Source organism: Notamacropus eugenii, chromosome 5 (assembly GCF_028372415.1).
Source record: "Notamacropus eugenii isolate mMacEug1 chromosome 5, mMacEug1.pri_v2, whole genome shotgun sequence".
NCBI classification, from domain to species: domain Eukaryota; kingdom Metazoa; phylum Chordata; class Mammalia; order Diprotodontia; family Macropodidae; genus Notamacropus; species Notamacropus eugenii.
Window position 1 is genome coordinate 7,715,643 of NC_092876.1, and position 23,042 is coordinate 7,738,684.

Here is a 23,042-nt window from a genome sequence, read left to right on the forward strand (position 1 = left end):
TCTGCATTTCTAAAAGGAAGCAACTTTTGAGGAGACAACAATCACTTTAATCAAGCGCACACACCACACATATATATATGTCATATATATATCACTCATTAACTTCAGGGGAAAAAGTCAGCCCCCTGAACTTCAGAGGAGATACAGAGAAACAAAGATTACCTAATACACAGGGCTTCCAACTCTCTAACCATACACCACAGATCAACAGACAGATAACTACTTGACCATACATACATAGTTACCAGAGAGAAAAACACCAACATCTGGGTTTTCAAAGCCTGGAGGCTCCTTAGCAGCTGCCCAGAGTCTCTTCTGGTCAAACAGACACTTCCAATGAGTAAGCCCCAAAGTAAAACCTCACCTCAGAGTATTTATATACTTCTCAGAGCCAGAGGGCATCACAACCCTTGAGAATCGGTGCATTATTTTTTTTTAAATATGTAATTTATTTATTTTTCAGTTCTCCACATTCACTTCCACAAGAATTTGAATACAAAATTTTCTCCCCATCTCTCCCCACCCCAGGACAGCATGCACCCTATCCACCCCTTCCTCCTGTCTGTCCTCCCTTCTATTACCCATACTTCTTCCATCCCCCTTCCCCTCTGTTTTCCTATAGGGCAAAATAGATTTCTATACTCCGTTGCCTGTATAGCTTAATTTCCAGTTGCATTCTAAAACAATTTTTAACATTCATTATTAAAGCTTTGAGTTCCATATTTTCTCCCTTCTTCTTCATTCACCCTCAATGAGAAAACAAACAATTCAGTATAGGTCACACATGTGTAACAATGCAAAGCACTTCCATAAATTGTTGTTGTTGTGTTCATCCTTTATTGCCAAAGAAGACCATGCCATCAGAGAAATGATGCCATGACTGGCACTTGACTTTGTTTTGAGTGAAGGAGGGCTGTACAAGGTCACCAGCCTCACTTCTCCTCCAGAGTTATCTGGATCCAGTGACCAGATGTTCATCAGGATGACTGGAGATGGCCCAGGATCTAATGGGAGACCTTGGCCCCTTTAGGACAAAGTCTATTTGGTACTCACTTAGGATGAGGTAACACTCATTCAGTGAATAAGCCTGTTTAAGAAGTAGTCAGGGGATGACCCCTTTAATGAGGCAAATAAAAATAACTAAATCAGACTGGGAGGGAAACAGCAACAGTTACTATTGATAATCACTCCATAATACTTATGTTGTAAAAGACTAACTATATTTCCCTCTGTCCCATCCTACCCTCAATTTTTTCCATTCTCTCCTTTGACCTGTCCTCCCACAGTAGTGTTTGCTTCTGATTATCCCTTTCCCCAATTTGCTGTCCCTTCTATTAGATTCTCTCTCCTGTCCCCCTCCCCCCTGCCTTCCTGCAGGGTAAAATAGATTTCCATATCCAATGGAGTGTGTATTATTCCCTCCTTAAGCCAAATCCCATAAGAGTAAGGCTCAGTTATTCCCTTTCATCTCCCCCCTCTTTCCCTCCATTGTAAAAGCTCTTTCTTCCCTCTTTTATGGGAGATGATTTGATACATTCTGCCTCTCCTTTTCTCTTACTCCTAGTACATTCCATTCAACAGTAAATTTTATTTTTTTTAGGTGTTCTCCCTTCATATTCAGCTCACCCTTGTTTATATACACACACACACACACACATACATACCTATACATATGTAATATACATATACACACACCTACATATATATGTATGCATGCATGTATGTGCACTTATATGTGTATATTCCCTCTAACTACCCTAATACTGAAAAAGGTCTCATGAGTTACAAATAAGATCTTTCCATGAAGGAATGTAAACAGTTCAACTTTAATGAGTTCCTTAAGGTTTCTCTTTCCTGTTTATCTTTTCATGTTTCTCTTGATTCTTGTATTTGAAAGTAAAATTCTCTATTCAGCTCTGGTCTTTTCAGCAGGAATGCTTGGAAATTCTCTATTTCATTGAAATTCCATTTTTTCCCTGAAGTATTATACTCAATTTTGCTGGGTAAGTGATTTTTGGTTTTAATCCTATCTCCTTTGACCTCTGAAATATCATATTCCAAGTCCTTCAATCCATTAGTGTAGAAGCTGCTAAATCTTGTGTTATCCTGATTGTATTTCCACAATACTTGAATTTTTTCTTTCTGGTTGCTTGTAATATTTTCTCCTTGACCTGGAAACTCTGGAATTTGGCTACAATATTCCTAGGAGTTTCCCTTTGGGTATCTCTTTCAGGAGGTGAACAGTGAATTCTTTCCATTTCTATTTTACCCTCTGGTTTTAGAATATCAGGGCAATTTTCTTTGAAAATCTCTTGGAAGATGATGTCTAGGCTTGTATTCATTTGTTAAGCAAGCTTTATATTCTCTTCAGGATTACAATACTCATCGCACCTTATTGTTTTTGGAACCTCTCTATTTAATGGATTGTAGTCTCAGCTTTAATTGACTTTTTGCTCTTGTAATCTAGGAGTTTCAAAATTGTTATTTTTTTAAAATATTCTTTGTCATTTCACTTTGGGATTCTCCTGATTGCCAATAATTACAGTCTGATTCTTCACAGAAAGAACAGCCCTATTCTTGGAACTCTTTTCTGGCCTTTGTTCCTAGCCTAAGTGTTGCATGAGAAGACAGGCTCATAGCCAGTGACATTGGTCCTCCACCCCAGTTCCTCACTTCAAACTCCTTTTCTTCTCATTGTTAGGCAGAATGAGAGTCTACTCCATTTGCATGTTGGTTGAAAAAGGGAGTTCTTTGCAAAATCTCTATAACCTCAAAGGACCCAGTTCCATAAATGGTCCATATTCCTAGATTACCATGTTTTTGGCATTTATCCTTTATGGCAAGGAAGGGTTAGCTTGGGGAAGAGTTTGAGGGCAGAAACTCCTCATTAGAGGTAGAGAGCATCACAATATATGAGCTAGCCCCAGCGCTGCAAGTCATTTTGTCTCCCTATTTCCATTCTTTAGCGTTATCTGTAAGGGTTTACCATATTCAAAGTTCTTTCCCTTTCCTGTGAATTGAGTTCTTATTGCCCTGTATTATCTGTTCATCATTTTTTTAAAGCTGGAAATGTTTGATTCTTTGTACTTGTATTCTCAGTGCCCATTATAGTGTCTAGCACAGAGGTGGCACTTAAATTTACTTGTTGATTAATTGAGAGAGTAACTAACCAGCAACCATACTGGTTCAGCAATATCTATCCATTATTAATGGTACTACTTCTGAAAAAAACAATTCTTTTTTTTCCTCTTTATTATGATTTATTATCTATTTATCCCTATAACTTCATTAGTTTTTTTTTTATTTAATTTTTAACATTCATTTTCACAAAATTTTGGGTTACAAATTTTCTCCCCTTTTCTCCCCTCCCCCCCCCAAACCCAAGCATTCTAATTGCCCCTGTGACCAATCTACTCTTTCTTCTATCATCCCTCTCTGCCCTTGTCTCCTTCTTCTCTTTTGTCCTGTAGGGCCAGATAACTTTCTATACCCCTTTACCTGTATTTCTTATTTCCTAGTGGCAAGAACATTACAGTTGATCCTAACACTTTGAGTTCCAACTTCTTTACCTCCCTCCCTCTCCACCCCTTCCCTTTGGAAGGCCAGCAATTCAATATAGGCCAAATCTGTGTAGTTTTGCAAATGACTTCCGTAATAGTTGTGTGTATAGGACTAACTATATTTCCCTCCATCCTATCCTGTCCCCCATTACTTCTATTCTCTTTTGATCCTATCCCTCCCCATGAGTGTCGACTTCGAATTGCATTCTCCTCCCCATGCCCTCCCTTCTATCATCCCCCCCACCCTGCTTGTCCCCTTGTCCCCCACTTTCCTGTATGGTGAGATAGGTTTTCCTACCAAAATGAGTGTGCATTTTATTCTTTCCTTTAGTGGAATGTGATGAGAGTAGACTTCATGTTTTTCTCTCACCTCCCCTCTTTATCCCTCCACTAATGAGTCTTTTGCTTGCCTCTTTTATGAGAGATAATTTGCCCCATTCAATTTCTCCCTTTCTCCTCCCAATATTTCTCTCTCACTGCTTGATTTCATTTTTTTTTTAAGATATGATCCCATCCTCTTCTATTCACTCTGTGCACTCTGTCTCTATGTATGTGTGCGTGTGTGCATGTGTATGTGTGTACTCCCACCCAGTTCCCAGATACTGAAATGTTTCAAGAGTTACAAATATTGTCTTTCCATGTAGGAATGTAAACAGTTCAACTTTAGTAAGTCCCTTATGACTTCTCTTTGCTGTTCACCTTTTCATGGTTCTCTTCATTCTTGTGTTTGAAAGTCAAATTTTCTTTTCAGCTCTGGTCTTTTCATCAAGAAAATTTGAAAATCCTCTATTTCATTAAAAGACCATTTTTTCCCCTCAAGTATTATACTCAGTTTTGCTGGGTAGGTGATTCTTGGTTTTAGTCCTAGTTCCTTTGACTTCTGGAATATCTTATTCCATGCCCTTCGATCCCTTAATGTAGAGGCTGCTAGATCTTGTGTTATCCTGATTGTATTTCCACAATACTTGAATTGTTTCTTTCTAGCTGCTTCCAATGTTTTCTCCTTGACCTGGGAACTCTGGAATTTGGCCACAGTGTTCCTAGGAGTTTCTCTTTTTGGATCTCTTTCAGGCGGTGTTCTGTGGATTCCTTGAATATTTATTTTGCCCTCTGGTTCTAGAATCTCAGGGCAGTTTTCCTTGATAATTTCATGGAAGATGATGTCTAGGCTCTTCTTTTGATCATGGCTTTCAGGTAGTCCCAAAATTTTTAAATTGTCTCTCCTGAATCTATTTTCCAGGTCAGTTGTTTTTCCAATGAGATATTTCACATTATCTTCCATTTTTCCATTCTTCTCTCTTTGTTCTGTGATATCATACTTTCTCACAAAGTCCTTAGCCTCCATCTGTGCCATTCTAGTTTTGAAAGAACTATTTTCTTCAGTGAGCTTTTGAATCTCCTTTTCCATTTGGCTAAATCTGCTTTTGAAAGCATTCTTCTCCGCATTGGCTTTTTGAACCTCTTTTGCCAATTGAGTTAGGCTAGTTTTCAAGGTGTTAATTTCTTCAACATTTTTTTTGGTTCTCCTTTAGCAGGGAGCTGATCTGCTTTTCATGCTTCTCTTTCATCCCTCTCATTTCTCTTCCCAGTTTTTCCTCCACCTCTCTAACTTGATTTTCTTCAACATTTTTTTGGGTCTCCTTTAGCAGGGAGCTGATTTGCTGTTCATGCTTTGACTTCATGTCTCTCATTTCTCTTCTCAGCTTTTCCTCCACCTCACTAACTTGATTTTCAAAATTCTTTTTGAGCTCTTCCATGGCCTGAGCCCATTGAGTGGGCTGAGACACAGAAGCCTTGATTTCTGTGTCTTTGCCTGATGGTAAGCATTGTTCTTCCTCATCAGAAAGAAAGGGAGGAAATGCCTGTTCACCAAGAAAGTAACCTTCTATAGTCTTATTTCTTTTCCCTTTTCTGGGCATTTTCCCAGCCAGTGACTTGACCTCTGAATATTTTCCTCACACCCACCTCACCTCCTGATCCTCCCAGCCAGTGTTTGGGGTCTGAGATTCAAATGCTGCTTCCAGCCTCAGGGCTTTGGGCGGGGGCAGGGCTGCTATTCAGTGTGAGATTAATTCAGATGCTCAGGTGAGGGCAGGGCTGCCTCTCAGGCTCAGTTCCCTCAGGGAGTTTATGCACAGACCTTCAACAATGGATCCAGGCTCCTGCCTGCTTGGGGAGCCCTGGTCTGCCGCTGCCCCTCAGCTTCTGTCTCCCGAGGGGGCCCGAGCCATGGGGGCACCCCACTCCCTCCTCGACCCGCCAAAGGGACTCTCTCACCGACCCCCGTCACCTGTGGGTGGAGGTACTTGTGCGGCCGCTGGAGATCCCATCCCTGAAGCCCGCTTGGATCTGTTCCTCTCGGTGCCGCGGCCACGGCAGGGCTGTACTCAGCTCCCAGTCCCGGTGCCCAGTCCGCAGCACGAAGGACCTTTTACGAGAGGTTTGCAGGTCTCTCCGGAACAGAAATCTCCCTCGCTCCAATGTTCTGTGGCCTCTGGGTGCAGAATTCACCGTGAGTTACTTCTTTGTAGTTGTTCTATGGGTTGTGGGTTCGGAGCTATGTGTATGTGCGTCTTTCTACTACGCCATCTTGGCTCCGCCCCTCTAACTTGATTTTCAAAATTCCTTTTGAGCTCTTCCATGGCCTGAGCCCATTGGGTCGGCTGGGACACAGAAGCCTTGATTTCTGTGTCTTTGCCTGATGGTAAGCATTGTTCTTCCTCATCAGAAAGGAAGGGAGGAAATGTCTGTTCTCCAAGAAAGTAGCCTTCAATAGTCTTATTTCTTTTCCCTTTTCTGGGCATTTTTCCAGCCAGTGACTTGACCTCTGAATATTCTCCTCACACCCACCTCGCCTCCTGGTCCTCCCAGCCAGTGTTTGGGGTCTGAGATTCAAATGCTGCTTCCAGCCTTAGGGCTTTTGGCGGTGGCAGGGCTGCTATTCAGTGTGGGAATTAAGTTCAGGTGGTCAGGTCGGGGCAGGGCTGCCTCTCAGGCTCAGTTCCCTCAGGGGGTTTATGCACAGACCTTCCACAATGGATCCAGGCTCCCGCCCGCTTGGGGAGCCCCTGTCTGCAGCCGCCTCTCAGCTTCTACCTCCCGGCGGGGGGGGGGGGCCGAATCATGGGGGCACCCCACTCCCCTCTCGACCCGCCAAAGAGACTCTCTCACCGACCCCCGTCACCTGTGGGCGGAGGGACTTGTGCGGCCGCTGGAGATCCCGTCCCTGAAGCCTGCTCGGATCTGTACCTCTCGGTGCCACGGCCACGGCAGGTCTGGGCTGGGCTCCACGTCTGCAGCACGACGGACCTTTTGCGAGAGGTTTGCAGGTCCCTCTGTGGGTGGAGGGACCCGTGTGGCCGCTGGAGATCCCATCCCCGTAGCCCGCTCGGATCTTTTCCTCATGGTGTCGCGGCCGCTGCAGGGCTGCACTCAGCTCCCAGTTCCGGCGCCCAGTCCGCAGTGCAAAGGACCCCCCACGAGAGGTTTGCAGGCCTCTCCGGAACAGAAATCTCCCTCGCTCCAATATTCCGTGGCCTCTGGGTGCAGAATTCACCGTGAGTTGGTCCTCTCTAGCCGTTCTGTGGGTTGTGGGTTCGGAGCTATGTGTATGTGCGTCTTTCTACTCCGCCATCTTGGCTCCGCCTCCTGAAAAAAACAATTCTGATCACATCCTAATTTTTACTTACTAATGTCAGATATGAGTGGGGGAGTTTTCTAATTGGATTTTGGCATTTTTCTAATAGAATTTTGAATGGGGAAAGCTAGAAGTGAGGCCAGTTTGAACTTGATGCATAGACTTGATATCCCAAATTTTGTACTGTGCAGAAAGCCCTTTAAATATAAATAATTTTTCTGTGAAATATTAGAATTTGTCATTTCTCCCAAATACTATTCCATAGCATTTATCTACTTCCTCAGCCATCCCCTAATGTACTGGTACTCACCTTGTTTCCTCTTCTTTGCTAGCATGAAAAAGTCTTGGTATAATGTTTTGACATCTGTTGCACATTAATTCTGTAATACTTCTTTAAGTGTGTAGGTGGGAACAGCACCTAAAGCACTGAGGATTTCTGTGCATCCTTTATTTTGTTATGATTAGAGCTAATTTCTTCCTTAATCTACTCTTCCTCTTATTCCCTTTTATCTTTTCCCTGTTCCCTTCTGTTTCTCTCTTTACTGAAATGTATTTATGTACATTTATGTGCATTATGTACATCCAAATGTAATTTAGATTATGAATCCAAATGTGTGTGTGTGTGTGTGTGTTCCTTTAATCAGTTCAGATGAGAGTGAGTTTCAGGTGTCAGGAAGGAAGTCAGCTGCATGGCTTGGGGTGCCTCAGTAAGAGGGGGAGGGCCCTGTCCCTAGCAAACTCCCTGTCTCTGCTCCCAGGACTGCTAGAGCTCTTAAAAGGACCTGGAGCACAGGCATATGGAACTGACCATGCTGAGGTGCTGGCCAGCTGGGCTGAGTGATGAAAGTGCCCAGCACTCCTCCCTTGGTTTTCAGAGAGTGGACGAGGTAGAGAGGTTTACAGCAATATAGCATGCAGTACGATACCCTCACACCCACACCTGTCACAGTGGAAGGTAAGATTTAGGCTTAAGAATATATTCATTTTAAGAATGTTACATGTTATACAATATTTATGAAATGTGAATACTGTCTGAAATCAATTTTTTTGTTTTTATTTGAGATGGTAGCACAAAAGGTAACAATTCTAGGCAGTTACTGGTGAGAAAAAATTGTTTTGCATGTTAGCAGTTTCGTGTACTATATTTTCTGGGCTATTTCATGGTTACTGGTTTAGGAAAAGTGCATAATATCAGAATTAATGTTTTGTTATAAAGAATTGTATGCAGAAAAATATATTTTCAACAAAAGGCAAAAGGTTACAGTTTTTTTTCCCCATAAGTTCAACGTATTGACATTCACATTTTTTTACTTTCATGCTGTTTTCTAGAGACGTTACCCTCACAAAAGTTGAGGACTGACTGTAGATCTGAGCCAGGACTCTGGCCAGGACCCTGCTTTTTCTTGATTCCCTTTCCACTGGGCCTCATCTTCCCCTTTTGTTGTCTTGGTGAGTGTCCTAAAAGTATACCAGGATCCCACCTCCTTCCTAGGCCCCGGCTCCTGCTTCTTGTCCAGGCTTCCCATCACATCCCCACTGTCCTGCAGCTCCATCCCCTGCTTTACTAATGGGTCACATAGATGGTACCCACAGTTGGAGGGAAAGTTCTGACTCAGGATCCATTGGACCATTGAGCCTCTGACTGGTTTCCTCCCATATGGGATGTGAAACCCCTTCCTGCCCCTTGGTTCTCTATGGGATGAAGGGGAGGGAAAATGGGATAGGAGAGAAGGAATATGAGAGGGTGGAAAGTAGTTTTCAAATTCAGACCATATTTGTTTCCAAGCCTTACTCTATCTGCCCTCCTTTTCTGGTTGGAGCTTCTTCCCTGAGGGTAGTTCCTGGGGCTTTGTAACTCTTGAGGGGTCTCACCCTCTGTCAATCTTTGTAGGCCAGCCTCTGCCTTGGGAGTGAGGGGAAAGATGTCTCCCCCTCCCCTACTCAGCCTGAAGAGGACCAAGACCTGGCCCCAGCAGGGAACCTGAGGGAATGGCCCCTGGACCCCAGAGACCCCCCTGGCAGGTGAGTGCAGAGCAGCCACAGGCTTGACCAACCTCAACAGACGTGGGGATTTCCTTTTATATAGAAGATTGTCTGTGAAGTTGCCTATGCCTCTTACATAATGATAGTTTAAAAAGCAAAACAAAACATCTTTTTAAACTGTTTCTTCAGCTGTTCTTCCATGTCTGGCATGACACGTCTCCCCCAACTTGTTGCCTTCTTGTTTTGGCTTTCGCATTCTTCCTCATGACAACTATTTCAAAGAAAACTGTTTCACTCATTAGTCTCTGTTACATATAATGAGAGCCCATATGATGAATAAATACCATGCAATAAAAAACTGTGACTCAAGAGACCCTGGCGAAAAGGAAAAGTCTGTAAATTCGTGGGAATCTCAAAAAGTGAGAAAAGAGCAAAAATGCTTTAATTACTCAGATGTGAAATAATTTAGAAATGAAAGAAGGTAAAGAAGAAATATGAACTTCAAAAAAGTATGAATCAGATGTGTTAAAGAAGTAATCAAAATGATGAAAGTGAAAAGATGACCTTATCCATGTGATCGAGAATTGTTTCTAAGTAATAGAACCACTGAAAAAGCCAATCATAGCACTAATGAAAATGGCAGATAAAAGAAGAAGACATTGGCCAAACACATTCTACATGTAGTAGGTTGGAAAAATAGATGATCCCTTGAAAGTGTCAAAGTATTTTCACATCTGGCCTATCCCTTGTAGTTCATCCATCAGTCTTCCTCTTAACCCACAATTCTGACTCTCGCTCTCCAATGGCCTCGCAGAGTTCTAGGGGTATGTTTCAATAACTTATTTCTCATAAACTGATAACATCTTTCTCATGAATTAGATCAGTCTCCAACCCCAGGAATGAAATATTACACTTGTAATAAATGAAGGAACCCTCTTTTCCTCATCATAATTACTCTTATTTTTATATAACAAAATATTAAAATTAATGAATATATGCCATTAACATGTGAAAGCAATCATAAATCAAAGATTTAAGATGTTTTGGCTCTGATAAATCTTATCCTTTTTCACCTCAAGCCCTCAATATATCTCTATATAACTCTCCTTCCCTTGGCTGGTAATGGTCTCCTACTGCTCCGTAGAGTCAGAGTCCAGATTGTGACTGCTATCTCTTAAAAATCCTCTTCATGTTTTCATGTAGATAAGACTATTTCAGGTTTTTAGGAAATTAGCTACATTGTTGCTATTTCTTTGCTCTCTCTTCAGTGATCATAGGTAATGTCTTTACCCCCACCCTATATAAAACTTGACATCTCACAAACTCTTCATAGAATTTTCTTAACATGTTACCATGACAGTTATGCTGAGGAAGAAATTTCACATCACTTTCTTTCTTCTCTACAAACCCTTGTACCTCACTGACGGAATACATATCTTCTCCCTGATTCCTTAGGGAGAAGCATTCCATAGTATTTGTCACCTTTATTCCAACTGCAAATATAAAATGTTCTTTTTCAGTGTTTCAATGGATTTTTAAGAAAACCTTTGGTTTTAAATGTTGACTTTGACACTCCTAACATGAGATAACCTTTAAGAAATACCTTCTCTGTGCTTCAGTTTACTCCTGTAAATTGATGAGGGTTGGACTACATGAATTCTTCAGTGTCTTTCAGCTCTAAGTCTTGTGAACTTTGATGGTTAGGAGTCATTGACATTCAAGGATGTGGCTGTGGACCTCACCAGGAGGAGTACTGCCTCTTGGACCATTCTCAGAAAAAGCTGTACAAGGAGGTGATGCTAGAAAATTCCCAGAACCTGCTTTTCCTGGGTAAGTACAATTTCCCCTGATAACTCTGAATGTGCCATCAAAAAAGTGTCTTTCTTCCTTCCCTAATGTACAGGGTTTGAGCATTTATTAATTATTAGAAACACAAAAGTGGTGGTCTCTCAACAGAGTCTTCCTGCTCGCTGGTATTCCCAACCAAAGGTCTTTGTATTTTGTGATAAGGAGCTGGCACTTTCTTTTGTTACTACTGAAATGTTCTCTTTCCTATTTTAGGTAGCTTCAGGTTACAAAACAAAAAAGCATTATAGATTCTCAGAGTTGGAACTAATCTCAGAGATTATCTATCCCTAGCCCCTGCCGGGACATGAATTTTGTCTGCAAAGTCTCTGAAAACTGCTCTTCCTTCTCATCCTTTTCTTATTCCTATGCCAAGGAATTCCAGATCTCAGAGAAGATTGTACCTCTCATTTTGAAAAAAGGGAAGTATTATGGATCCTGGATCAAAAAGGCCCAGGAAATTCCTGTCCAGGTGAGTGAGATGAAAGCAGGTATATAAGGCCTGTTATCACAATAAGCATCTTTGTTGTAAAGGGAATGCTAGTCTTGGGGGCAGGAAGAACTGACTCAGAATTCTTTTTACATGCTTTTTAGCTGTACGATTCTGGAAAAGTCACTGAACCTCTGAGCCTCAGTTTCCCCATCTGTGAAATTAGGAGGTTGGACACCATGGTCTTTCATTTCCCTTTTAGTGATAAATATATGATCCTTTAAGAAGTTATTGCTTAAAACTTTGGGGCAAGAGTATCTCCAGAAAGAATACAAAAAGAGCTCATGTTTTCCTATATGAGCTCTTTCCTAGATATTAAAGTCAGCAAACATTGATTAAGCACCTAGCATGTGTTAGACACTGTGCTGTGACACAGATACAAAGAAAGGCAAGGGACAACCTCTGTTTTCAGAAGGTTCATAAAGTAGTAGGGTAGACAATATGCAAGCCATTATGTGGAGACCTGCGATAGCCAGGAGAAATCAGAGCTAATCAAGAGAGGGAAGGCACAAAGGTCAAGCAACACTGCAAAAGGCCCATTGTAGCTGGTCCTTCTGGGGGGCAGGGGGCAGGCCAGGGTGAGCATTCTAGACATGAGAGGTGGCACATGGAGTTGGGGCATGGAAGGTCCCATTGAGGGAACAGAAAGGAGATGCCTACTACTGGATTATCACATATGTGTAATGAGAGTAAGGGAAAAGAAGACTTTTCCCTTAGGGAAAAGTAGGGAAAGGGGAAGATCAGGAAGTATTTTAGCAACCAGAAGATTTGGATCCTGGTGAGAGGGACCCCGTGGGAGCTTATTGAGTAAGCAGTGCTATGGTCAGAAGTGTGCTTTATTTAGGGAGATGAATTTGACAGCTGTTTAGAGGACTGAATGGACTGGAGAAAGAATTGGAATCGACCAAGCAGCTCTTGTAACACCATAGGTGTGAGGTGACACAGCCCTGAACCAAGAAAGGAGCAGTGTTCAGAGAAAAAAGAATGTATGGGAACCTAGAAAAGAGAGTGTCTAGAAAAAGGCACTAGAGAGCTCAAGAAGGATGAGGATTGAAGAAGGCCATTGGATTTGGTCATTTGGAGAGGATTCATAACTTTACAGAGAACTGTTTTAGTCGAACAAGGAAGCTGGAAGCCAGACATCAGACAGTTTCAAAGAAAGGAAGAAAGGAGTTGTAGACACTAATTTTAGATGGGCATCTCTATGTATTTAGCAATGAAAGGGGAGAAAGATGTAGGACAATATGTAGTGGAGATGAATGGACCAAGTAGGTTTCTTTGATTCTCCATAAGACCTGGATTTGTTTGTGGCAGTAGGGAAGGAGCCAGAAGACAGAGGAAAAAATAAGGATGAAAGAAGAGAGAATATTCTGAGATTGAAGATCAGTCCAAAAACACAATCTAATGCACTTTTTGCTACCACTAACACATGTCTATATCTTCACAGAAACTCTTCTACAGAATGAATAACCTATGTTACCAATGAGATCTTTTGAAAATCTGCCTGATAGAATAGTAACACAAGCAGAAGATAAGTTCAAATAAAACAATTTTACAGTGAAAGGCAGCATAAGGTCTTTTTTTTGTAGAGTGGTTGGGATGGTCCTCGATGGTTCCGAGATGTCTTGTAATGCCCATGCCTCGTGAGCATGTTTTTCAAAGAGCCTGCCATCTGCACTGCAAGAACACAAACATTTGTAGTGTCTTGGTCTGATGATTACAGCACTGATGAGATACAATTACAAGGTAACCCTGGAATTTTACAGAAAGCAAATGAAGGGATGTGAGTGCCTGTGACCATCCACTGGGAATAGATTTACAGGTGAATATCAAACCTTTTTGGCAGTTTGTAAACAATTATGTTTTACTTAGAAGGATTCAGAGTTTGGTGGAATCACTGCATGATCACCAAAATCGTTATAGGCCTGAGCATGAGGATTTAGAATCACTGTATAAAGAAACCTGCTTTGTTTGAAACATACACATCCTTATTGTCTGAAAGTAAAAATATATTTGTAACAAAATTGTGTAAATACTGCTTAAGATGCCATTGAAAATTTTTAGCTCAAATTGCTTAGAATTCTCAATGTGATTATGAACCACTAAATAAGAAATGCTGTTAGGGGACTAATAGGGAATCATGTTATCAACTTCCTGAAAGAAGGATGAAAGTCTGAAGATTCAGAACAAGACAAAGTATTTTTAAACATGGAAAATGTATTTTGAAATTATGTGTTTTACAAGGATATATCTGTGGATCTGAATAGGATATGAAAAAAGTTGTATAAAACACTGAAATTTAATACAAGACAAGTGAAAATTGTAAACCTAGCTTAACATATGAAATTTACAAAGGACCACCAAGTGATAGTGCCTCAAAACTGTTCAAAAAGATAACATGAACACAGCAAAATAAAAAGAATACTCAACAAAAGACCTTTGAACGAAGGATTGAAATGGAAAAAGACCATCTAGTGCTGGGAAAAGAGTATGCTCAGTCAAAGGGTTTGAGTTCTAGTCTCACCTACAGGGATGTTAGTCCTTTCACTTGACTATTTGGAGCTCATGGCTTGAATTCTAAAGTATAATGAGAATCCCACCCTTTGTCAGACTTGTTGTGAACATCCAATGTTAATAGTTTATGAGGTTCCTCTTTTAAAATATCCTGCATGTGTGAACTAATGTCATTTTCATTTGAGTTTGAAAACTCTTCTTTTCACTAGGGAGATAGAATATAAGTCAGTTTACTTCCTTCCAGTGGAGGGAAGAGAAGTGGTGTGTGTGTGTGTGTGTGTGTGTGTGTGTGTGTGTGTGTGTGTGTGTGTGTGTGTGTGTGCGCGTGCGCGTGCGTGTGTGTTGTAACTATGTTTCTTTCTTTTCTTCAGATGCAGAAACCAGTTTTGAAGTGGAGACTACTGCAAAGCTAACCATTTCTGTGGAAGACTCTTGCCTGCAAAGATTTATGAGTGATGGTCCCCGTGACTTCAGTTTGAGAGAAATCTGTGACTCGGATATCAAGATAGAGAAAAATCAAAATAATCACTTTGAATTTGATAAAGGTGAAAAGGTTTTCAGACAATATTCAGTCGTAATTCACTGTAATAAAATTGCCTCAGAAAATGAGTGTTTTCAGTATGGTGACAATAGGGAATGCTTTACTGAAAAGTTTGGACTTATGTATTCTAACGAGAAGCATCCTAAAATACAAATATTTCAAAGCAATCAACAGGAAATGGCTATCAGCTTAAGTTCTAACTTTGGCAGACATCAGAAAAGCTGTAGTGGAGAGATGCTTTATGTACGAAATGAAGGTGGGAAGGCTTTCATCCAGAACTCAAAGCTCATTGACCATCATAAAATTCACACTGCAGGGAAACTTTATGAATGTGATCCATGTAGAAATACTTTCACAAATAGATCTAGGCTTGTTATACATCAGAGAAAGCACACTGGAGAGAAAACTTATGAATGTAATCAATGTGAAAAGACTTTCACAAAAAGGTTCACTCTTGCTTACCATCAAAGAATCTATACTGGAGGGAAAATTTATGATTGTGATCAGTGTGAAAAGGCTTTCCTGGATAGGGCACATCTTGCTTACCATCAGAGAGTCCACACTGGAGAGAAACCTTATGAATGTAATCAATGTGAAAAGGCTTTCACAAGGAATTCCAGTCTCTCTGTACATCAGAGAAGCCACACTGGAGAGAAACCTGATGCATGTAATCAGTGTGGAAATACTTTCAGATTGAGGGCCTCTCTTGCTCAATATCACAGAATCTGCCTTACAGAGAAACCTTAGGAATGTGATCAAGGTCAAAAAATCTTCAAGTATTAGTCATCTCTTATTTCCCCTCAGAGAATTCTTACTAGATAGAAATTTCATCACTGTAATGAATGAGAAAAGGCATTCAAATGGAGTGCAGAGTTTGTTCAACAGTAGATAATTCATTCTGAGGAAATGCCCTATATGTTTTCGATGAGGGAAAGTCTTCAACTAGAGATCATCTCTCGCTTTACATCAGAGGATTCATAGTGGAGAGAAGGCTTATGGATTTGCTTAATGGGGATATGCATTTTTCTAGAAGACAGAGATCACTAGACATCAGGATATTTCTACTGGTAAGAGAGTTTATAAAAGCAATGCCTTCTGTCAACATCACGGTCTTTCTATAGAGTTCATTCTTGATCATGAAATCATGTTGGAGATAAAACTTATGGATCTAAGTAATGAGGGAAGCCTCTTGTATTATAGACTTTATTAGACATTCCAAATTCCATACTGTTCACAAAGCCCTACAAATATAATCAATTTTTCTTTGAAATTCTAATGTTTGTCATTACTTCTCAGTAATATTCCATAGCATTCATATATTATAATTTCTTTAACCATTTCCTAATTAATTAGTATCTATTTTGTTTGCTGTTCTTTGGTGACACTAAATGACACTTAGTAAGTCTGCGACCCTGGGAAAATTGCTTAACCTATTCCTGCTTGATCTTCCCCTTCTGTAAAATGGGATAATAATAGCAGCTATCTCCTACAATTGATGTGCAGAACAGATGAGAATATTTGTAAAGAACTTTGCAAGTATTAAATCACATTTGAAAAGCTAGCTGTTGCTACTAATTTCATGAATTACAAGTCTCACAGTGGAATCAGTAAGCTAAACTCTGTGGATAGTTTAGTTACTTTTCATTCAAATTGATATTCAGAACAGTGTAAGGAAGGCACTAATTGTAACACATAGGGTGCTGGGTTTTGAATCAGAGAATGGATTCAAATCCTGCCTCTATCTCTGTACTTCTGGGAAAGAAATGACTTATAAAAAAAGCTTGAGAAATTGAATAAATCAGGTGCATAATATACGAAAGAAAATGAGTATAGTAAACATGGGTTCAATAAATCCAAAGATCACAACTGTGGGACCAGGATTTGCTAATCACTGCAAACTCCTGAAAAAATTAGAAAGTAGTCTGGCAAAAATATGGTATAAACAAACATCTCACACTATACCAAGATTAACTCCAAAAGATGCATGACTTAGACATAAAAGGTTCCTTCAAACATATTGGGAAAACCATGAGGAAGATATGTTTTTTTGGTTTGGGATAGGGCATGATGCGATCATCACCAAATGAGGGACAGACAGTATCACAGAAAAGGAAATGGGCAGTTTTCATCACATTAAATACACACACACACACACACACACACACACACACACACACACACAATGCATCTAAAATGTAAATGGAGCAAACAAGTGGAAAAATTTTTTGAAAAATTTCCTCAGGAAAAGCTTCATATCCAAGGCATATAAAGAATAGATACAAATTGCATATGAGTATATAAAGAATGAGTGCTACTAGAATAAGGTAAAAAATTATGAACAGGCAATTTTCTGAGGAAGAAATACAAACTATAAACAATCATGAAAAATATGTTCCACATATTATCACTAATGCAAATCACTAATTTGAAAAATTCTTAGATTGGTAAAAATAAGAAAATGAGAATCAAAATTAAGGGGAATTTCTTTTTCTTAATTGGGTATTTGGTAGAAGAATTTTGTATTTTTTTTTACTTTTCACCTATGGGAGGGACAAAAATGTTTGTTAATTTTCTAATGAAATTAAACAAAAAAGAAGCTCCAAATATCTGAAATTAGAGGAACATCCTAATCTTGTGTTTGACAAAAGTAAAGACTTAATATTTTGGGATAAGAATTCATTATTTGATAAAAATTGTTGGGAAAACTGAAAAGCAGTATGACAGAAACTGGCCATAGACTAATATCTTATACCATTTACCAAGATAAGGGCAAAATGGATATATGACCTAGATATAGAGATTTTTCAAGACAATTAGAAGAATATAGAATATATTACTTATCCAACATATGAATAGATGAACAATTTATGAATAAACAAGAGAGAGGGCAGAATAAGGTATAAAATGAATAATTTTGATTAAATTTAAAAGGTTTTGTACAAATAAAACAAATGTAGCCAAAATAAGAAGGGAAGCAGAAAATTGAGGGAAAAAATTATATTCATTTATCAGATAAAGGTCTCTTTTCTAAAACATATAAAGAATTTTGTCAAATCTATAAGAATACAAGTCATTCCTCACTTGATAAATGGCCAAACATATGAACAGGCAATCTTCCAAAGAAATCAGAATGACTTATAGTCATATGAAAAAATGCTCTAAAACATCATTGATTAGAGAAATGCAAATGAAACCATCTTGAGACATCATTTGAAGCCTATCAGATTGGCTAAAATGATTTAAGGAGAAAGTGATAAATGTCGGAGGAGATGTGAAAAAATGGGGACATTAATTCATTGTTGGACTTGTGAACTGACATTTTGGAGAGCATTCTAGAAATACGCCCACAGGAGTTATTAAACTACCTATACCCTTTGACCCAGGATTACCACTCTACTTGGCCTATGTACAAAGATAAGTAGCACAAAAAGAAAAGAACCTACATATTCTAAAATGTTCATGCAGTTCTCTTTGTAGTGGCAAAGAACTGGAAATTGCAGGGATGCTTATCAATTAGAAAATGACTGAACAAGTTGTGATTGTAATGGAATACTACTGTGCTATAAGAAATGATGAATTCAATGATCTTAGAAAACCTGGAAAGACTTGCATGAAGTAATAAGGAGTGAAATTAGCAAAACCAAGAGAACGTTGTATACAGTAACAGCAATAGTCTTAAGAATGACTTTGAGTGACAAAGTTATTTTGACTATTATAAATACCCCCAATTAACTACAAATGACATATGAAGAAAGATGCTATTTGCATCCAGAGAAAGAACTGATAAATAGAACTATGTTTAGAATAATTTATATATATATATATATATAAAATATGTATATATATATATATATATATATATATATATATATATATATATATATATATATATATATATATATATATATTAATGGGGGGAGGGGGAAGAAAAATAAAGGATGTACCTATACAGGGTCACAGCATTTTAAAGACCAGATATCAGGAACTCAGCCAGTCAGGGTAAACCAAGGAAAAATTAATTCTTTCCAGAGTGAATAAAATCTATAAAATAAAGAGATTTCAATTGAATTCTTACAGGAAATAAGCATGAAGTCTTACTGTATTTTCAAAAAAATCCTTGCAGAAAGCCCAACATTAAATTTTCATTATTATTTTATAAATACTTATGATATTATGCTTCCTATTTTATTTTCATAATTTAAAGTGGAACAAAAGTATATATTTCACAATAATATATTGTAATGAAAGTATTGATTTGAAGTTATGGAGCACAACAATTTTTCCAGGTCTTATTATAGGCACTTAATGTATAAATTAGAATGAGTAATTGATTAAATGACTGGAGGGGGCGGGGTGCTTTACAACACACTTGCTATTGAAAGGAATTCTAAGAACAAAAGATTTTGACAAGCGCTGCTCTGTAGTCATAGTTGTTCACGGCATTTAGCAGCATTGCTACAGTATAAATTATACTACCGGTTTAGCTCAGTTGTTTGTGTATCAGTTCAGACAATTCTTTTCAGACTCCTTTCTCTGAAACCACCCCTTTCATTGTTTCTTAGGGCTTGAAAATCTTGTATCATTAAATATTGTTCAGTCATTTCTCATGATATCGGTACCATAAAAAAAATAGATACTACAAGTTTTTATTGTATCTCTGGGTTCTTCTCTTTTAAATCTGTTTAGTTTATAAGTATTCTAGTGCTTATAACTGGGTCAAAGGACATCCAGTTGAGTGAGTTTGGGGGCAGACTGCCAAATTGTATTACAGAATGACATCCCTTCATTTTAATGCTATGGGAATCTGTTTCAAAGACTTTTTTTATATACAATATGTTGTCAGGTTCTGCTTCCCAATGAATTCTACTACCTCTGTTTTTATAGATGAATTCATCCCATGAACATTTACTTCTAATAGTTAATTACAATTTCTCCATCATCCCCTCTTATTCTCTTTTCCCTTTATTCTACCTCAGTCTTTAAGATAAAGTTGGTGGAGAAGGGGAATAGATCAACCCTATTAATCTATAATTGAAATGGCCATTTTACTTTTTCATTCATGCCCCAGAATTAATTCCAGGAAGACTGACTGTAACACTATCTTAAAAGTCTCCTACCTTTTGAGTCTCTTCTATTTTAAGCATCTTCTATGGTGGAAATTTATTTTCCACCTTAAGCAGCTGGGTGACTCAATGGATAGAGTACTGGACCTAGAGTCGGGAAGACTTAAGTTCACATCCAGGATCAATGGTTGCCTATGTGACACTGGGCAAGTCACAGTAACTCTGTTTGTCTTAGTTTCCTTTTCTGTAAAAATAGGATAAGAATAACCCCTACCTCCCAGAGTTGTTGTAAGGATCAAATGAGATAATATTTGTAAATCGTTTGACACATAGTAAGCACTCTATGCTACCCGATATTAGCATCATTATTTTGATTTTGACTGTTAACTTCACCAACTCTATTCTCCTTTTGTTCACTTATTTCCCTGTTAAACTTCTATTTCGGTACCCAAAAGGCTCTCTTTTGCCTGGATCAGCTAAGGGTGAGATTCACAATCTGTTGCTTCTTCTGAAACCATCTCCACGTCTGTTTACTAGATTGTGAGCTACTTTATAGCACAGATTATCTTTTGTCTTTCTTTGGGTCCTCGGAAACTCTGCATAGTGCCCAGCACACAGGAGAGGCTTAGTAAGAGTATATTTGGGATGTGATAAGGAGCCTGGACAAGAATCAGGGACCAGGAGCCTGCCCAGGAGCCAGGTCAGGGAGGGAAGCATGTGCCTGGTATCCCTACAGTACACTCACCAAGAAGTCATCAGGGAAGAATGTGTGTTTGTCCTTTGTTGCCAAAGTCCATACCATCAGAGAAATAATGACATAACTTGCACTTGACTTTGTTTTAAGTGAGGGAGGGCTGTGCAGGTCACCAGCCTCACTTCTCCAGAGTCATCTGAATCCAGTGACCAGATATTCATCAGGATGACTGAAGATGACCCAGGATGAGGCAATTGGGGTTAAATGACTAGCCCAAGGTCACACAGCTTGTGAGTGACAAGTGTCTGAGGGAAGAATGAGGCCCAATGGAAAAGACATTCAAGCAAAAGTAGGGTGATGAGCAGGGTCCTGGCTCAGACCTACTTGTTTTGCTTTTGGGAGGAAGGGGGGTCTCAGGGCCAAGGGCTCAGGCTTTGAGCTGGTCTGCTCTGGGCATCCCCGCTCTACCCTGCCTCTTAGGTCCTTGGAGCCTTGCATTCTTCCAAGGGCACTCAGGGCCACAGCCTGAGGCCCTACCTGCCTCTGGGACAGATAGCCTGTCCTTTTTCACCTGGAATGCCATGGTCTTCCACCCTGGTGTGGGGAAACTGAGGAGATTCTCCCCAGCCCCTTGCATGATCACCACATGAACTGATATAAGGAATGTAACAAAGTTGATATGCGTAACCAGGAGTGCCACAGGAAGCAACGCATACATATTGGAAGAATTAGCAAACCATGTAGCAGGGATGAAAAGACCCTTATCTTCAGAGTCATAAAACTCCTTAAGGGAGGAGGTGTCTGTGTTCAGGCATCTGACCAGTCCTAGGGCACATTCCTCAAAGCAGAGAACTGGAACTTTGGCCAAGGTTCCTTCTTTGATCTCTCTGCTATAACGGTCCTCTTTTCCCTGAAGCTATGTATATGAAGGGACTGAGTGGGAGAAGGATCTTTGGAGGTCTTTGCTTCAGAGCTGGGGACGCCTGCTTCTGTTGTCCCAGTCAGGACCTTTGCCAACTGCTCCCCACCTCCCCTTTTAGCCTCCCTGGTCACCAATGTGATGAAGCTCAGACTTGACTGGTGATGTATTTCTTCTCTTTTTTCTATTCTATCTTAACTATTATCTATTAAATTGTATGTATACACTTGCTATCTTTCACTTTTTGTATTGTTAAATAAGCTTAGTTGCCTATTAAGCTTGTTTGAATGCATGTCATTGTATCTTAAGATCCAACAAACCTAAAGTGAAAGTACTGCTTAGTTCGGAATCCCTTTTGATTACAACTGGCCTCCTCGCAAGCATCCAAACTCCACCCTGGAACCCAAATCCCACCTCATCAGGCTGATTAACCCCTAAGAGGTGTATCTCCCCTGTTCTCCACCATCCCTACCCCAGTTCTGGGACACGATATATGAGGACTGAATGGCCAGAAAGTATCCAAACGGCTTCACAACCATAAATGGCACATGAAAACATTTTCTAAAACACCAAAAAGAGAAAATCACATTAAAATAATTTTGCATTTTCTCCTCATCCCTTCAAATCAGTGAAAATGGCAAAAATGAAACTATTACTATTTTGTTATTTTTAAGTTTGAAATCCACAAATATGAAATAAAATGAGCACCTTATTTAATTTTCATTTATTTTTTCAATATTTAAATACTATTTTATTTATTCTTTACCATTTAGCAGTTGTCAGCAAATGATTATGACACATGGAGATTTACTGAACAACACTATTTTGCAAATATTCCATGGTTCTCTCACTTAATTCTGGACATTTTTACTATTCGATGCCAGCTCGGCGATGAATCAGATTCTCTCTTAAAATTTTTGCTTTTTGGTGAAAGCAAACTGATTCTCAACGAACTTTATTACACATATCTGGCAGGCCTGGAAAAAGTCAAGGAAGGGGGTAGAAGTAAAAGGTTGAACATATGGCACATGGATTCAAGAGTTGAGATAAAATATATGTTCTTTAGTTAGCAAAGCAGAAAAAAAGAGAATCACAAAAGTCCACACCCATTAGGACAGTAACTGGTCCCCTAAGCTTGAGATCCCATTGGGCTAAGCATATGTATCTGCGTGTCTAAAGTCTAAAGTAGAAGTGAATATTATCAGTCTTATTGGTGCCATTATTTCATGTAAATGAAACAAAAAAGGAGGACTGCACATGAAACAAGTTCTCATGTATTGAGCTGGATTTTCTTTTTGAGCAATTAAAAAATTCAACATGGGATTATAAAGCTTTCCTCATTCCTTCGGGCCTTCCTCCTGTTCTGTTGTGTGTATTTTATCAATCACTTTCTGGAGGAGGGAAGGCAAGGCAACTGGGCTTAAGTGACTTGCCTAAGGTCACTCAGCTAGTAAGTGTCAAGTGTCTGAAGTTAGCTTTGAACTCAGGTCCTCTGGATTCCCTATACCATCTAGATGCCCTCTATTGCATATATATTAAAAAAATCCATTCGTTTTCTCCTTTGATATTTTTGAGGGTAGTGGTTTGACACTGCTATCCTCTCCTATCTGAAATGAAAAAAAAAGAGAATAAAAATAAAATGTGTCACCCAAGCACCTAGTCAAGCAAAATCAATTCCCTCCCTGTCCACTTTACATCTGGTATTCACCCCCTCTCGCTCCAGAGGCAGATAGCACAGCCCTTTCTAAGTCCTTGGGTACAGTGGTCGGTCCTTCCAATAATGAGAGCTGTGACAT

The 23,042-nt window shown here is 39.5% G+C and overlaps 1 protein-coding gene across 5 annotated transcripts in view; it reads left to right on the forward strand.

Moving 5' to 3' along the window:
- Positions 1-16,131, forward strand: part of LOC140508263 (uncharacterized) — a 30,475-nt gene extending 14,344 nt beyond the window's left edge. For 4 of the 5 annotated variants that reach the window (XM_072616062.1, XM_072616065.1, XM_072616063.1 and 1 more), the window contains 6 exons: positions 8,527-8,646; positions 9,089-9,219; positions 10,885-11,010; positions 11,402-11,497; positions 13,105-13,337; positions 14,401-16,131. In XM_072616062.1, coding sequence (XP_072472163.1) covers positions 14,478-15,317 — 840 coding nt within the window. In that variant the 5' untranslated portion in view covers positions 8,527-8,646; positions 9,089-9,219; positions 10,885-11,010; ... (1 more) ...; positions 13,105-13,337; positions 14,401-14,477 and the 3' untranslated portion in view covers positions 15,318-16,131. Of the gene's footprint in view, positions 1-7,955; positions 8,153-8,526; positions 8,647-9,088; positions 9,220-10,884; positions 11,011-11,401; positions 11,498-13,104; positions 13,338-14,400 lie in introns of all 5 variants that reach the window. The other variant, XM_072616066.1, reaches the window with a different exon arrangement.
- Positions 16,132-23,042: the final 6,911 nt, after the last annotated feature.